The following is an 18,404-nucleotide window of genomic DNA, read 5'->3' as shown; positions in this document are numbered from 1 at the left end:
AACTCTTGTGTTTGTTGTAATAGAGTTACATATAGAATTTTTTTTACTCCTAATTCTTAGTTTCTGCATTAGTAGATTTTATTTTTAATTTTTTCAAATTGTGCACTACCATGCACATTCAGCAAATCACGTTTAACTGTGACTATGATAAGTAGAAAGAGGCTGGTTTTCCATCTCCTCAGCATGAGTTCCTGTTGATTCCCTTGCATCAAATCTGACAATTATAGTTCACAAGGTGAATCAGATCAGTAAGTAGATCCAACAGAAAATTTGCTACCAAAAATAAAAGTACTAATTTTATTTTGGATCAATTTGTTCAGTAGCCTCATTTGCTGAATCAGAAGTACGAAACCAAACACAAAGGAGGGCAGGCATGTACTGCTGGATACAAGAGGGAGGAGTGAATCTGTCATTTTGGTATCAGCTCATAGTTAGACCAGATTACATTGTCCTCTGAACTCACACATGAGATGTTAAACTTGTGAACAGGTTTGTTGCCTGAAATATTATCTAATAAAATTCTATTAAACATTTTAATAAAAATCTATGGTGATACAGAAAAAATAAAGGATGTGACTATCTTCTGTCCTGCATCCATTTTTGCTCTTATTATGCTGCTATAAGACAGAAACATGGGCATACTGCCTTTAGCAGAACAAATAATTTATGATTTACTCCTTCCCAAGTACAATAAATTGATCGGATTTTTATGGTGCAAATGCAAAACACTGCAGCTGTAGTCTTCTCAAAACATTTGTCACTAAGGTCTCATGTGGGGCAGTAAAATTTTAGGGCTAACACCAACATCATAGCCAATGTTTTCATAATGGGTTAAGCCATCTACAGTTACTGATTTGATGTCAATGTCTAGGCCTGTATTTTTAATGCATTTTGGCATTATACAAGTTCCCTGTGTTTTCAAAAATGAAAAAAACAAACTGAGAATTTAATGAATGCTCAGGAAGACCTTTTAGTCTCAAATTACACCGATGTAGTTTTGTAACCAGTGGAGTTATGACTAACCTCATATTAGTATAATCATTGTTTTAGAATAGGTAGAAGCCTGAAATAGTCACACCCCTTCCATTAAAATAAACTTGATTCAAAAGGAGATATAGCAACTGAAAATTTGCTGAACATCATGCAGGAAAACAAATTTGTTAAAATTTGCTGTATTAAAAGTATTTACTCTTTTCTTCCTGTCTAAGGAAGCATTTCTGCAGTGAATCCCTCTTTTGCTAACAAGTTGGAAGAAGATATGACAAGGTAATTAGAAATTGCTATTTCCTCTTCTTTTTTAATGTAGGCACACATTTCTAGTCAAGCCATTCTTCTCCCACAGATGTTTTGCATACTTTAAATGACATAAAATAAATGGTTGACTGAATAATGTATGTAACTAAAGATTTGCCTGGGATTATGGGAGGCCCTTGGAGGATTTTTGAACATCCCCAGCCATTCCAAACAACTTCCCTGTAATCTCTTGCTCTCACCCATCCCACCCACTTTTCAGGAGTGCTCTGTATCCCAATGCCATCTGCATTTCCTTCCTTCTTTCTTCTCTTCCTCTGAATTTATAAACAGTAATTGTTATGCTAAAAAATTATATTGATTATATCATCCATCAATTCCTTGAGCTATGGTGATTCAGTGATAAAAAGCAGAATTAAAATTGCCAAGTAGTACCTACTTTGCTGCCAAAGCATCAAGTTCAACTAAATTATCTGGACTACAGAAAATACAGAGTTAGATTATATGCAACCTTAAATCTAGCATTCTAGAGCTGGCAATAGCAGAAGGCAATAGTAGGTGTTTCTGCTACAAAGTTTCATAAAGAAAAAGTCAAATAAGCAGAAACATCAGCTGCCAATAGAAGTGTTTTGTTAAGAGGCTTTGTTAATCACTGTCCATAGACTTGGTTTATGCAGGATGTCAAAAGTTCTCATGCAATTTCTTTTACCACTTCAGCTTCTTTTCTTCAGGTTGAAGTCTGTTCCTATTAGGTACTGAAAAACATCTGACATCTCAGGAATGCTGGTGTGGTCTTCAAGGCAATTGTCTTTTCTGAAGAGAAGGAGGAGATAAGGCATTTGCATAACTCTTGCTGTTTTATATTGAAGTGCATTATAATTTCTGGTAACAGTGTTCTGTAAACTTATACATCATTTAGATTAAATAGTTAAGTTTCTAATTTAAAAAAATCTATTTACACCAAAAAAAAGTTCTTTACCCTAAAATAAATGAGCAAAAGCTAGTTAGGAGTAGGTTGTTACTTAGAAATGAAGAACTCTTATGTAATGAGAATGAACTGGCAGGGAATCAGCAATTAGCTTTTGTAAGAGTATGGACACACAGAGTTTCTTGCTTCTGCAACATTTCTGTCAGTTAGTCTCTGACATGAATGCAAGCAGTGTGCCCAGGTGGCCAAGAAGACCAACAGCATCCTGGCTTGTATCAGGAATAGTGTGGCCAGCAGGAGCAGGGAGGTGATTGTCCCCCTGTACTCGGCGCTGGTGAGGCCACACCTGGAATACTGTGTCCAGTTTTGGGCCCCTCAATACAAGACAGACATTGAGGTGCTGGAGCGTGTTGAGAGAAGGGCAACAAAGCTGGTGAAGGGTCTGGAGCACAGGCCTTATGAGGAGCGGCTGAGGGAACTGGGGTTGTTTAGTCTGGAGAAGAGGAGGCTGAGGGGAGACCTTATCGCTCTGTACAACTACCTGAAAGGAGGTTGTAGTGAGGTGGGTGTTGGTCTCTTCTCCCAAGTAGTTAGCGATAGGATGAGAAGAAATGGGCTTAAGCTGCGCCAGGGGAGGTTTAGGTTGGAAATTAGGAAAAATTTCTTTACTGAAAGAGTAGTGAAGCATTGGAAGAGGCTGCCCAGAGAGGTGGTGGAGTCACCATCCCTGGAAGTGTTCAAAAAATGGGTCGATGTGGCACTTTGAGACATGGTTTAGTCTAGTCTACCCTTAATTGGTTTAGTGTGGACTTGGTAGTGTAGGTTAATGGTTGGACTGGAGATGATCTTAAAGGTCTTTTCCAACCTAAACAATTCTATGTTTCTATGATTCTAAGTAATATGTACACACCTTCAGCAGAATATACGTGTACCCAGTGACTTGAAAGAAAATTTGAAAGTAAAATTGCAGAACAAAATGATTTCTGCATGGATAAAGTGACCCTAACTGTTCTATGTTTAGTAAATACCTGATGTCTAGTTGCACAACATTTTCAAAGTCTGTCTTATGTTTATTCTAAGAGAACTTTAAAACTATTTAAAAATAGTTGTTCTTACTACATATGCAATTATAGAACTGCTTTTCTGAAACTCACAGAGATCTTAGTCTCCAGGATATATTTTGAGAAGTCCAATAGTTTTATAAAGTGTCATATAAGCAGCAATTCCTGTTAAAATCTAAAATTAGATCATTTGAATTTAATTGAGTGTTCTGTTATTCTTGCAAATGTAAAAAATACCTGATTTATTTTCTCTATGGCAGTTAATTATTCCCTATATTCCTACCTGTTTAATTATCTCTTTCTAGTAACTAGTCTTATGGTTGGATTGCCTTTAAAACTGTATCACTTGCTGTTATTCATTTCTCTTAATTTTAAAGATATTTGTGTTAGTGTTTTCATTTCCACTTTGAAATGAAAGTAACATCACAGCTTTAAAATCAACATATTTTCTTGTCTACTCAAGCATATCTAACCTGTATTTTAAGAGCAGGATGTAGTAGAATTACACAAGGTATTACTGACTGTTATAGCATAATAGTAGTGTGTAAACCTATGTGTCATTTATAAGCCTTTTAGAGCAGCAGCCAATCAGAACTATTTTTGATTAATGGTTTGGGGTTCTTTTAATGTCTGAACTCATATCACATCATTTTTAGTTAAAAACAACAGAAATCTTCCCATTGTCCTCATTGGGCTATTGTCTAGGAGTCTACTGCTTAAAGAACAAAGAGTACAGGAAAACAGACAAGCTGACACAAAGAAAGTGTAAATGTGAATATGGGTCTACATCAACATCTAAATGTTGAGAACTGCCTGTTCTTGTGACCCTAAGAGATGGTCTATTTGAGGGAGATCTTTTATTAACATCATGCATGCCACCTGGTCTTTTAGACATTAACTCTGAATATGAATAAAAAGCAGCCCGAGTTTCTGTCTAGAAACAAATTGTTGAATAGGGACTGTATTACTTATTAGCAGCACGGGAATTGGTTCACTTTTCTAGAGTTTCTAGACAGAGCCTTGAGAATTTGTTCACTGTTTTGAAGAAGCTGTTTGTACCGACCCCTTGTTTCTCTAAGAACACCTGCCAGCAGGTCAAATAGTAATTAAAAACTTTACAAGGACAAAGTTCTCACACAGATGTGTTCAAGTACTAACTATACATGTGGACTTGGTTGTGTTCGTTACTCAAACAACAGTGTGCCTAAAAGCCAACTATTTCTCAAAAGAAAAAGAAACACTATTTTACAATGCAGTGAGCATTTACTCTCTGTTAAGTTTCAGCAGTGAATTTACAGACTGTGCTTCATCAGCATGAAATCTGGCAAAGATATCAATCCCTTTTGATAGTTTGTCATGACACAAAGTCCAAGCAGAAAACAATTCTTTGAAGTGATGTAACGTCATAAAGGAATCGTCTAAAGTAATTGCTGATGAGTTTTGAAGCAGTGTTCTTGGTTTTAGTTTGGTAGTTTCTGTGTAGAGTTTTAACGGAACTGAAAATAATCGAGGTCGACATTCAATGAACCAGCATGCAGTTAGGCATTAACCCATTTTTCTTAAACAGTTTAGATAAGGATTATTTCATAACGAGTATAGTTCCAATGTCCCTGACTAAACTGTATGGCATCTTAGCCACAAAAAAGACTGGATGAAAATTTGAAAACTTCCATCTATAAAACCATTCTCTCCTTTTTTGAGGAGAGCATTTGCACACAGATTCCTGCAATTTGCTCCTGTCAGGTTTCATGCTACAGTTCTAAAAACTCAGTATGCATAACTTGCTACATGTGAGAGAAAATCCTAAGAATTTTAAAGCTTTTTGCTAATTATTTACTTTTATATAGATGCAGTAGTTTTACAATTACATGTAATATACACGACGAATATTTAGCCATTGGTTTTGGTCATGTTTTACAAATGGAATCAGTTTAGTTACATTTTTCTCATTTAGTTCCGGTTTAAGTTCACCTGTAACTGATTCTGATGTCAATTCTGAATCAAATCAAATCTGATTTGATTCTGTTTGAACAGTTTAGAACTGTGGCTCAAACAGTTCCAGTTTAAGAAATATAGTGGTTTACACACTCCTTGGTTTTGATTTGACACCCCACTCATAGCACAGAGCTGAAGAAATAAGTTTTTGAATTCTTTTGCTCTGTATTTTATTTTTTTAAAAGTAAAATATCAGTTATGAATAAAATAGCAAAAGAGTTTTTGATCTAATGGCATTCGCTTGCAATAGATTTATATATAGTAATGCGATATTCTCAAATCGGAAAATACTTACAACATCCATGCATATATATATTTATATAGACAGGCATGTTTTATGATGTAAAAGTGTGTGTGAATATATGTATATGTGATTAGGTCTGTCTGTATGCGTTAAAAAAAATGTTCTGGAGTTTTTGGAAATGACACATTTAAGTGAAAAGGGTATTGTATCTAAAATATAGTTCTAAAATAATCCTCTGAGAAAATATATACTATATTGACAAAAAGAAAAAGTAATTCCTGTCTAACAATAGCTTTGTTTCGTTTATTACATATCTGAAAACTGATACTAAATGCTACTCATAGAAAACTTGGCAAGTTTTACAGGGAAATGTAAACTCTAGTATAAACATATAAACTCTCAGGTCTGAAACAGAAGAAGTAAGCGTCAAGCTAAATACAGACTAGCAAGGTAATTAAAGCTAATTTCAGAGAATCTTGCCTTTTTTTTCTTTCAGATATGCATACTACTATTCTGCAATAGCAGCTGGTGTTCTTCTTGCTGCTTATACCCAAACTTCATTTTGGACCCTAGCAGCAGGCCGGCAAATTAAAAAAATTAGAGAAAAATTTTTTCATGCAATTATGAGACAGGAAATTGGATGGTTTGATGTAAATGATGTGGGAGAACTTAACACTCGTCTTCTAGAGTAAGTATACTATACCTTTTGCAATGTTATTTAATATTATTAAGCATGTATGAGTTACAATTATTTTTATTTTTAAATTGAATTATTTCATTGTCAAATGAAATTTTACTGTGAAATTAAATTGAATGATTTCATTGTCAAATGAAGTTTTCAAGTTTTCTCATGGAGAGTCTCAGATACTGAACTTCTGATACTAGACTGTCACAAGGATATCAGAAAAGCATTTTGATAAGTTCCCTTGAACTCGGAGGATGACTAAAGCCCAGCCTATGAGATTACCCCCATGAAGAGAACGCATAGTTCGTTTCTGTGTGCAGTGAGGACTGAATAAGGTGCTGACTGACTCCAGCAGTGTGAACAGCTTTAACTGCATGACAAGCTATTCCTTTCTCTTTGCCTATATGAAAGGCTTTATCTTTTCTTTCCAGATATCCCACAGTTTCCAAAGAGATCAAAAATTTGGAATTAAGCAACTTTGCACCATAGGCATAATTTCAACCTTTTCAGACAAAACCAGGTTTATAGCATTACATTTTCACAACAAATATGGAATTTTCTTTGACCACACTATATAGTGCTTTATCTTGAAGTAAACAGTTGTTTGGAAGTAATTGAATAATAAAGATTGTCCTCTACACAGATGCCCATGTAACAAAACTGAAAAGCTTTCTTGTGCTTTCTACATTTTCCTTCCTGTCTGGATGTAATTTGTTTTCCAGTGATGTCTCGAAGATTAATGAAGGAATAGGTGACAAAATTGGATTGCTTGTTCAATCAATAACAACATTTGTAACAGGATTTATTGTTGGTCTCATAAGAGGATGGAAATTAACCCTTGTAATACTAGCAATCAGTCCTGTCCTGGGACTTTCAGCAGCCATCTGGGCAAAGGTAGGTTAACATACATTTAGTGTCAGGTTTTATATTAATGAGAGGTAATGAAATAAATCTACATATCTGAAATTATTACTGTTAGAATGTATTGCTTAGAACAATTATAGCTTTAGACAACATCTATGTACATAAGCTCTTAGATGAACTGTGTATAAGTACCCTCATGTAGTTTGAATATTTAATTCCTGTAGATTGGACAGACTTGTTTGATTTGAAGCTGTTTCTGCCAATATAGCATATTTTTATATAGAAAAGGAAGTAAGGTGCACAAGTAGAATCCACATCTGTAACTGTTAAACTTCATCCACATGAGTACTTGTTCTGTTGAAAGGAATAATTGCACCTCCTGAAAAAGGAGTGAATAAATTAGACCAAGCCTTGGTCTCAGACAGAGTTTCTTTTCAGAGTTGTTAACAGCTTTGGTAAGAAATTTTAGACACACTTAGGTGAGAGAAGTACTAAATTACTATGGGACTGGAGTGAGTTTACATTTGTAATTTGGAAGCCTTCAGATTTTTATAGTATTTTATTTCCCTTACATTTCAAAGATCATATAAGCCTTCTTTGCCATGAATGAGTATATTGCAGAAAAGGTAGGAGTAGAGGAGCATGTGCTACATATGTCTACTGGCTAAGAGTCTTCACGGACTGTGGCCAATTAATGTAAGCAATAGAGCCCTCTGACTAAGGTAGCCAGAGATGAGAATGAGCTGAGGACATCTGCCTGGGGAGAACCACACCAGTTCAGTATGAGTAGTCATCTAATCTCCTGCACTAGGTGAAAGCAGGGTGGAAAATCGAGCCCTTAGTTGTTGAGAATGGGTAATGTTGAACTATCTGATTGAATTCATAATGTACTTAAGGATTCTGATATTGAACATTCTGCACTCATACATAATATAATCAAAAGGCTTCATATTGGAAGAAAGTGTGATAAAAGCCATTAGGAAGTGCTTGAGCTTATTCTGTTTTTCTAAAGTCAAAATATTTGATCCTGTATTAGGTTCTCTCTGCTTTCACTGACAAAGAACAAGCTGCATATGCAAAAGCAGGTGCTGTTGCAGAGGAAGTTCTGGCAGCAGTCCGTACTGTAATAGCTTTTGGAGGACAGGAAAAAGAAATTAAAAGGTAAGAGCAATGTTTGCTTTCATAAGCTGATTTTAAAGTACTCGCTTCAGATGGTTTGAAATTTTCTTGTACCTTTGCTGTTGAAAGTCTGTCAGAACAAGTAAGTCTTGTGCTTCCTGTGTTTTTAGGTAATGGGAAATTGTCTGTTACAGGCCATATTATAAGTTTCACTACATGTTGAAAGACAATTAGTTATTTTTCTAGAAAATGATAAAATAAGTTGGTGTATTGTCTCTACTCTAGAAAGTGTACAAACTACTTTAAATATCATACAGTGAGATCCGTAAACAAAAAAAGTCCCTGCCGTGAGAAGGGATTGTGGTATCCTTGGTAATCTGATTACTTGGTAGCTGTTGTGAAGGTACTAATAAACAATATCTCTATTTCCACTATACTATAAAACATCATTCTTGTGATATATTTCAACCTTTTATCTTAAGCTAACAATTATAATCTCAAAACCTGTCATGAATGATTCATGATCAAAGTTCACTGACCTGCAGGTTATTTAAAGAACCGGAATGCCAGTCCCTGAATTGCAATGCCCTTGTTTTCTGTATACCAGGTTGACTGTTGTTGGCCTTTTTAGGATTTGCCTTAAAGGCTCTGTACCTGACTAGCAGGCTTACCTTTGTACAGTCGTAGGGTTATATATTTTAGATATCTAGTTTTACTTTGTGGGTGTTCTTTTTCTAGTTCATCCACAGAGTTTTTGGTGCTGTGTGCCATGGCACAAGACTGAGTCTATTTTGAACTTCTGTATTTCTTCCAGATACCATAAAAATTTAGAAGATGCTAAACGGATCGGAATAAAAAAGGCTATTACAGCTAATATTTCTATGGGTGCTGCTTTCTTACTGATATATGCATCATATGCACTGGCCTTCTGGTATGGAACTACCTTGGTCTTAAATAATGATTACACTATTGGCAATGTTCTTACAGTAAGTATTTATGAGTAAATTCCCAATAATAGTGAGAAATACTAAAGAAAATACATTAAAGTGTATGTTGGGAACTTATTTGAGTTTAATAAGAATTATGTGCCAAAATTGGCAAAATAGCATCCCTTCTTCTTAACAAAAAGATTCTCACAGCAAAAGTCTACATGTTGTTACTATAGTATCTCAAAATCTACATCAAGCCAAGTAAAACATACATTGTTTTCAACTGTTTCTACACTGTTTTTGAATTCCATAAGATCAGACTGATATAGAAACAGTTCAGTCAAAAACTGAAGTACAGTACCCTTCCTAGTTGCTTGTTGTTTTCAGATTTGTGAGGCTGAATATATTTTCAGGATGCAGAAACAAATACTTTTTTTTTTAGCTGTTGTGAGGTCTAAGTAGATAATTTTATTGGTACTTTTCTTATATTTTGCACCATAAGAGCTTGGAATCACTTCTCAGTATTTTTAGAAATCGAGGGGGAGAAAAATATAGTTGTGGCCAGGAAATACATCACCACCAAAGGACGAAAACCATAACTCATAAATCATAACTTAAATTCTTCTCTTGATGTGGCAGCCATTCTAATTTTGTATGAGATATCAAACAATTATGGTAAGAAGAATAACTTTGTTAACCATGATGAAACCCAGCCAGGAGACCATATGTATATGCTTCTATCTTTTTTAAACTACCTGTTTTGTTTTATTTATGAATCACTGAAGTTTGCAAAAAATGGCTCTGATATGTGTTATTGGCTCTTTTGAACTTACCTTTTTTTTTTTTTTTAAGACAGGCTGGCATACAGAACATGTCAGTGAGGTTCATGTCCTTGTGTGTATTTTTTTCAGTTCAGAATATTTGCAGTTTCTGTTTTCTATGTTGTAGTTCATTGGAATGGTGGGTTTAGAACATGAAGGGGAGGGTGTTGCCTTGTTAGGTATCACATCTGTGAATGAACACTGTTGGAGAAAAGATGATGGGTGTGATGGACCTTTGCTGTGACATACTATGGCTGCTGTTATGATCTCTGTTTGAGCAGTGTGGTTTTATTACTTTTGCTTTGATACTAGCTGAAAGCAATAAACTATGCTTCTCTGAGAAAATAATACATTTTTTCTTTTTCTGTTTTTTTGTCTTGTTTGCTTGCACTCACTCTCTTTCATTCCAGCAGAGGGACCCTTTATTACTTTGTGATGGAGAAGTTGGATTTGTATACTTCTATTTCATTGTCACTTTCAAAGCAGAATGATAGTGCTTTGCATATCTGCCTTCATTCCATTGGAGGGTATGCAATATACTTTCTGATCTTTGGAACATCTTTTGCCAAAGAATGAATTAGTACAATAAATCCTGAGACATCAAGTGTAATTATACATTTTCTGGCATAGATTTTGCAGATCTCAGTCACTTTTTCACTTCTTATCAATCTGTTTGCAACATTCACATTGTTTTTTCTTTAATTCTGGATTCCTTAAACTTCCATTAACAGGCATGGAGCCTCCTGACCCAAAGATATCTAATGTAAATAAATAAATGTAATTCCCTGTTTAAATAAGAATTTATATATGTCACCATAAACATTTCTTTCAGGTCTTTTTCTCTGTATTGATTGGAGCTTTCAGTATTGGACAGACTGCTCCAAGTATAGAGGCATTTGCTAGTGCAAGAGGAGCTGCCTATACAATCTTTAATATCATAGACAATGTGAGTATCTTTGCCCTCACTCTCATTTCAAAACTGAGAGACCCTTCTTTTTAAAGTACAGGCACTATATATGGATATGAAGTTAGTAAGAGTAAATAACAATGTGTAGAATAAGCAGAAATATAAACATAAGCAGAGAGAATGTGTAATTATGTCAGTTCCTCTTTGTCTTCTAGAGTTAATCAGTTCTTGCTTCAAAGGTAAAAGTACTGGATCTCTGAATCACTTGATGTTGGAGGTGTCTTCTAAAGTTTTTATCATGAAGGGCATGTCTATGGTGCTATATAGATAGTGATTACAGCTGATCTGTATATGATCATATATATATATATATGAGCATAGGTTTCAAGGTATCGGTGGTATCACCAGTAACGTGAGTGTCGGCAAATTAATTAAACACAACCTTGTAACCTGGATATGTACTTCAATTGCCAAGAGAGTCTGAAATCAGGGAAGCTGTGATTTTACTAGCTAATGAAGCTCTATGAAATGCAATTGCATGTTTTGGATTATTGTTAAGATGTGCTTCAAGTTCTAGACCCACTCTGGGTGGAAACAAAACCAGTGATAATTAAGAACCCTGTTTCTGCTTAATGGTCAATGGATTGGTTCTTTTTCACACAAATTGTTTCAGCAGAAAGGGCGAAGCTATGAATAAACAGCGTATGAACAGCTCATTAGGGATGATCTGTTCAGGTTAATCATCAGGCAGTGACATGAATCTCAAAGTATGGCTAGCTGTAGATACAATCTTAAAGACAATGTACTGAATTCACACAAAAGCTTAAATGAAGAAAGTATAAAAGTAGCCTTGCATGAGCAGATCATCAATGTTCTAATGAGACAGCAAAACATCATGCAATTTACATGTTTCAGAAGTCTCACCTAAATTACTTTAAAATTACATTTAATATCTCTGCAGAATAATGGTGCACTCGAGGACTTCTTTATGAAAAAAAATTATTAGGAAATAAACTGGGTTTTTTTTTTTATTTTGTTTTGCACAGGAACCTCAAATTGACAGTTTTTCAGAGACAGGTTACAAACCAGACCACATTAAAGGGAACTTGGAATTCCAAAACGTTTACTTCAGTTATCCATCCAGACCAGACGTTGAGGTACTGTAAATGAAACTTTATACATATTGCAGGTAAACATGTGGATCATTTGCTAGGAAAAAAAAGTCACATAAATAAAATTTTGTTGAATATATATCAATTCCAAGTTGATTCTCTAATTTATATAAAACTACCTTGCCATCACAGTGATTTTAGCTAGAAGTATTTACACATTAGCTAAACATGTTATGTTTTCTGAAAAAATTTCTGTCTAAAGCTATAGTCAGTGTGGCTATGCAATAAAACTTAAAGATTTATTGCTATCAGAATTTAAATTTATGCATCTAACCCAAGTGTTTGTGTATAGTAATAATAATGAGATAGTGGGTTTCAAAAGTACCTGCAATGCAGCTCTGTTAAGGCTTTATCTCAACCAGTTAAAGAAAGCAGATCCAGCAAGGACTTGTTATGTATGGAATAGAGATCTGAATCTGTATTTGTCTGTCTAGACAGTGCAAAAGTTTGCTTTTTAAAGGACTGTCATAAATCCAGAGTCTTAAGGCGGTGAAGGTGGCAGACATTTGAATGATTTCTGAAAATATTTTCAGGAAGAGTGTCTTTGCAGTATGTAACTGTTTCCTTCCCTACCTTGACGTAAAATCACTGGCCTTGATAAATGCATCTTTCTTACTTTCAATAGGCAGAAAGGAAAGACACAGAGCTTTCTTTTTAAGCCATTTTTACTCATAAATATGATAAATATTTTGGCTTTTCCTTCTATCAAGAAAGTGAATGATGTGAACATGCTTGATTTTTCTTCATATAGAAATATAAATGAAAAGACAACTATTGATCTCAGTGGATTATTGCCATGGTTTAATGCTAGCCAGCAACCAAGCATCACACAGCCGCTTGCTTACCCTCCCCCCCGGTGGGATGGGGGAGAGAATTGGAAGGGCAAATGTAAGAAAATTCATGGGTTGAGATAAGAACAGTTTAATAATTGAAATAAAATAAAATAACAATAACAATAATAATAAATGGTGAAAAGGAAAACAACAAAAAAGAGGAACAAAACCCAGGAAAACCAAGTGATGCAACTGCTCACCACCCACTGACCGACACCCAGCCTGTCCCCGAGCAGTGATCGCTGCCCCCTGGCCAACTCCTCCCGGTTTCTATACTGAGCATGATGTCATATGGTATGGAATGTCCTTTTGGCCAGTTTGGGTCAGCTGTCCTGGCTGTGCCCCCTCCCAGTTTCTTGTGCACCTGGCAGAGCATGCAAAGCTGAAAAGTCCTTGACTTAGTATAAGCACTATTTGGCAACAACTAAAACATCAGTGTTAGCAGCATTATTCTCATACTAGATCCAAAACACAGCACTATGCCAGCTACTAGGAAGAAAATTAACTCTATCCCAGCTGAAACCAGGACAATTATTTTGTAAGTTTGTACAGGTATGATACAAATAGAGATTTCTCCCCCATGGTTTCAGACATAATGATTATAGGAAGTTAAGACTAAACCAAACATATAGGTAGTATTTCATACATTACAGTAAAGGGGAAAACAAGGATGCCAAATAACTCAGGGTAGTTCATTTCTATCTAAGTTTTATCTACCTGACTTTCAAGTTAACTCTTCAACAGGATTAAGTGCAGCAAAGTAACTGACAGGCACGATGAAGGGTGCAAGTTACTTCCTATCTCACTGGACTGATTTATTTGCCGTCCTTACTCTCTCTTCTCTGTTTGCCTTAAGTTGTTAGAAGCAGCCTAAATGGATTTAATTATGAATTTTATTTTGGTATAGGAAAAAGATTCTGATCAATAGTCCACTGTAATCAGTGATAGACCACAGCTTTTAGATCAACTTCTTTTTGCTACTTTATTTACATTAGATTTGTTTGAGTTGTTTTGTACAAGGTCTCTAGACTAAATTATCTATAGCATTATGACCAGAAGATTCAATAAGGCCGCTTCATAAATTTTCAGTTGTTATTATTTATGTTGGACTTCTTTTTTTCATCTAAAAATATTATAGCAAAATAAGACATACTAAAATTTATGATTTGTCTCATTCCTAAACAGTGAGATATATTTCACTTGTAAAGCACACAAACATTGGTACTAACAGTGAAGAGGCAGTGGTAGTGCTGAGAGTAGAAATTTAGGAAGAAAGAGATGATGACAAGGATACAGGGCTGCAAGGTATTGGGAAGTACAATGGGAGAGTATTGGAATGTATTAGGGCATGGCTATGCATTTAGAATGGAAAAATGCACTTAGCCATGATGCAGATGCTGACATTCAGGTATGCATAGTTCATTGTAGCCTAGTCCTTCTAGAAGACTAATTAGCAAAAAATATGCTTTTCTCCATTTCTACATTTCCAACCACAGAAGTTGTACAAAGTAGTGAAAGCTGTATAGACTCCTGTACACCTTTTGTCATGTGAACTAGAAACAAAACCACTTTATGCCTTTTTTCCTGTTCTATCTTCTTACTACTCAGGTGAGCAGGTTAAGCAGAAAGGTGGGCAAAATTAAATATACACAGCATGGACATGCTAACTGTGTGTCTGTTTTCCAGCCCCACGACAGAGCCCAATACAGGTTATATTCTTGAAAATAAAGTAAAAAAGCAATGACATGGCACCAAAAAGCTACATTTATCCTTTGCAGAAGTCCCAAGGAAGGCAAAATTTTGTATCTTCCATGGTTGTGAAATGCTATATTTTTTGCTAACTTGTACAAAAAAGTTATATATTGTGCAATGAAATGTCACCGTTGTAAAGAAGCCCCACCAGCAATTCTAATCAAAAGGGGGAAAATTAAGGATACTTCAAGGTTACTATAAAGACTTTCCCTCCAAAACAATGTAGAGTATATTCTGTCACTTTTAACCATGACTTTCACTGTACAATAGTTTTCCTGTAGTTTGCATGGTACGTTAAAGAAAAAGGTGAGGCAACATAATACAGAAATATTGCATCACGTTGTTTCTGTAGTATATTTTAGTTGTGGATAGTAATCATATTATTTTTTTGTCATATGAACTGGTTCATGATATGAGTAATTGTGAAGTGTGTTGTATAATACATTGATATTGGACCAATTGTGACATAAATATGAAGAAAATTAAGCTGAAGTAATTAGTTATCCAAAATTTAAACTCACATGTTTATAAATTTTATTTTGTACCAGATTCTACTGTAAATATGAAGGATATTTTATTGTAGTCTTTAGAGTTTCTTCAAATTTACACTGACATTTTTACATACTATGCTATGTTTTTGGTTACCTTTCTTACATGCACAGATACTGAAGGGCTTGAATCTCAAGGTTAGTTGTGGACAGACAGTGGCCCTGGTTGGTGGCAGTGGCTGTGGGAAAAGCACAACTGTTCAGCTCATCCAGAGATTTTACGATCCCAAGGAAGGCATGGTAAGATACCTCAAGTGAGATGACTGCTCTGTGTGTCACAGTTGTTGGAAGTCTAGTTCTGGCCTCACTGCCCTTGTTCCAGTGACACAGTAAAGTCTCCCCTAAAAAGGCATGTGCCAACCTGGGGAGAGAGGTTCCTTGACCAAAACAGTAAACAATTTTTGTCTGCTTCCTTTTGTTTAGATTACCATTGATGGCCAGGATATTAAGACCCTAAATGTAAGATATCTGCGGGAGATTATTGGTGTGGTGAATCAGGAGCCCATGCTCTTTGCTACTACTATTGCAGAAAATATTCGTTATGGCCGTGAGGACGTCACTATGGAAGAGATTGAAAAAGCTACCAAGGAAGCGAATGCTTATGACTTCATCATGAAGCTACCCAATGTAAGCAAACCAGCTGTCCTGCTGAAATAATTTCTCCTAAACCTTCTTGTGCCAAATAGTTCCTTAGAAGGAACTCTAATATAAACTCTCATAAACAGAGGATGATATCCGTGGAGCTGTGAATAGGCAGAACTATGCAAAGCTTCCTCATAACCTTTGAGAATAATGTTAGTTTTAAATCTTTAGGTCATGACTTGGTGAGCATTTGAAGAAATATTCGAATTCAGGGACACAAACAATTAAGCAGGTATATCCAAGTAGGTGTTTATCCTGTAGTGTTTCAGAGGAAGGAGAAGATGCTGCTGGGGTTACTAACACTGATGTGCCTTTTCTTCACACTGCCTTTCTTTGGTGAAAGGACTGTGCCACTGAAGTGTTTTGGAAATGTTTGTGGTTGTCTTGTAGAAGTTTGAAACTGTGGTTGGAGAAAGAGGGGCACAGCTGAGTGGAGGCCAGAAGCAAAGAATAGCAATTGCCCGAGCTCTGGTTCGCAATCCTAGAATTCTTCTGCTTGATGAGGCAACATCAGCTTTGGATACTGAGAGTGAATCAGTTGTGCAGGCAGCACTGGACAAGGTTAGTAGTGTTCTAAAATGAAGCAGGTAAGCAGGAGCCTAATATTTATTTTTCTTCTAGATATTTGTTGAAAGAGCTGAAAGAAAGAGAGACTCTTAAAACACAAAAGGTAAATTTGGATTTGGCACATATTCTCTGTACAGAGAATTTTTGAGATCCTGCAGGTATTACGAGAGGAATCTTGTTTCAAGTGAGAAGATGGAATTATGTTTTCTGCATTATTAAGCTTAAATCCAGGTTTTCTTGGTGTAAATACCATCCCTTGCAATTATCTGTCTTACTGACATGCATATTGTTGTCAGTCACCTACTTAATTAACTTGTATTGAAGCCTGACAGACACGGTAAGCACTACCAGCATACAATAAGTGATTGTAGCAGTGACTTGGCAGGAAACACTCCAAGGAAACGTTTGCTTTGGTTAACATGAATGCTTCTAGGTGTTTGTTTTGTTCTTAATGTAGAGCTATCTCATTAAGGGACAGCCAATCCCTGGTGCAACTCAGGAGTCTCTATATTCATACTGAGGCTGTACCCCCAAATGGTATTCTGAATTTACTCAGTCAGATTCTGCTGGAGTACTCTAATGCTTCCCACTGCTGTTGGATAGAGAAAGACAGTTTGAGGAGAATTAGTAATGGAAATGCATTTAATAGAGAAGTTATTTGTCTAGCTTTTCTTGGTCACATTGTCTTATAAATTTGGATCCTCATAAACCTTTGCAGAAGACCTAGGGACTCATAGAATTGTAGAATGGTTTGGGTTGGAAGGGACCTTTAAAGATCATCTAGTTGAACCTCTTCTGCCATGGGCAGGGACATCTTTCACTAGATCAGGTTGCTCAAAGCCCTGTACAACCTGACTTTAAACACTTACAATGATGGAGAATCCACAATTTCTCTGGGCAACCTGTTCCAATGTCTCACCACCTTCATTGTAAAAAATTTCTTCTTTATATCCAATCTAAATCTACTCTCTTTCCATTTAAAACCATTGTCCCTTGTCCTGTCACTACAAGCCCTGGTAAAAAGTCTCTCTCTATCTATGTTATAAACCCGCTTTATATATTGAAAGGCCACAATAACATCTCCCTGGAGCCTTCACTTCTCCAGGCTGAACTACCCCAACTCTTTCAGGCTTTCTTCACAGGAGAGGTCTTTCAGCCCTCTGATCATATTTGTGGCCCTCCTTGAGGCCTGCTCTAACAGGTCCATGTCTTTCCTGTACTGGGGACTCCAGAGCTGGATGCAGTACTACAGGTGAGGTCTCATCAGAGCGGAGTAGAGGGGCAGAATCGCCTCCCTCAACCTGCTGGCCACGCTTCTTCTTATGCAGCCCGGGACACAACTGACTTTCTGGGCTGTGAGTGCACATTGTTGGCTCATGTCCAATTTTTCATCCACCAGTATTCCCAAGCCCTTCTCTGCAGGGCTGCTCTCAATCTACTCATCCCCCAGTCTCTATTGGTATTGAAGATTGCCCTGACCCAGATGCAGGGCCTTGCACTTGGCCTTGTTGAACTTCGTGAGGTTCACACAAGCCCACTCCTCAAGCTTGTCAAGGTCCCTATGGATGCATCCCTTCCCTCAAGCAAATCAACTGCACCACTCAGCTTGGTGCCATCTGCAAACTTGCTGGGTGTACGCTCAATCCCATTTATCTATGTCAATGATGAAGATATTAAATAGTATGGGTCCCAGTATGGACCCTTGAGAGACATCACTGCAGATAAACTCCATCCAGGTTCCAATTGCTTGGGATCATTACTTTGATTACTTAAACTAAAATTTGCTTGACCATTTTAATACAACCTGGTAATTAAAATGGCAAGGTGTGACATTTGATACATTATGTGTGATAGGCTTTACAAATATCCAAAGATAGTTAGTTAGTTGGAATGTATTTCACACGAAATCGTAGAGAATTTTATTTTCAGTGAAGCTACTTGAGTTGGCAATGACTTAGAGGTTAAAACACTGAAATTTTTTAAATGTCAGTGTGAAATATGTTCTAATGCTTCTGAGTATAAACTATCCTTCACAGATTTTAAGGTTTAAATGAACAACTATGGGCTTAAATATAAAAACTTCTAG

The 18,404-nt window shown here is 36.2% G+C and overlaps 1 protein-coding gene across 1 annotated transcript in view; it reads left to right on the top strand.

Moving 5' to 3' along the window:
- ABCB1 (ATP binding cassette subfamily B member 1) overlaps positions 1-18,404 on the top strand; it is a 46,679-nt gene that overhangs the window by 2,527 nt on the left and 25,748 nt on the right. The window contains exons 4-13 of the mRNA XM_075706445.1: positions 1,209-1,266; positions 5,976-6,167; positions 6,887-7,058; positions 8,065-8,189; positions 8,962-9,133; positions 10,730-10,843; positions 11,851-11,961; positions 15,224-15,349; positions 15,533-15,736; positions 16,142-16,312. Of these exons, the coding sequence (XP_075562560.1) occupies positions 1,209-1,266; positions 5,976-6,167; positions 6,887-7,058; positions 8,065-8,189; positions 8,962-9,133; positions 10,730-10,843; positions 11,851-11,961; positions 15,224-15,349; positions 15,533-15,736; positions 16,142-16,312 (1,445 nt within the window). The remainder of the gene's footprint in view (positions 1-1,208; positions 1,267-5,975; positions 6,168-6,886; positions 7,059-8,064; positions 8,190-8,961; positions 9,134-10,729; positions 10,844-11,850; positions 11,962-15,223; positions 15,350-15,532; positions 15,737-16,141; positions 16,313-18,404) is intronic.

The sequence above is a fragment of the Pelecanus crispus genome, chromosome 2 (genome assembly GCF_030463565.1).
Source record: "Pelecanus crispus isolate bPelCri1 chromosome 2, bPelCri1.pri, whole genome shotgun sequence".
Classification (NCBI taxonomy): Eukaryota; Metazoa; Chordata; class Aves; order Pelecaniformes; family Pelecanidae; genus Pelecanus; species Pelecanus crispus.
This window is presented reverse-complemented; position numbering and strand designations above follow the sequence as displayed.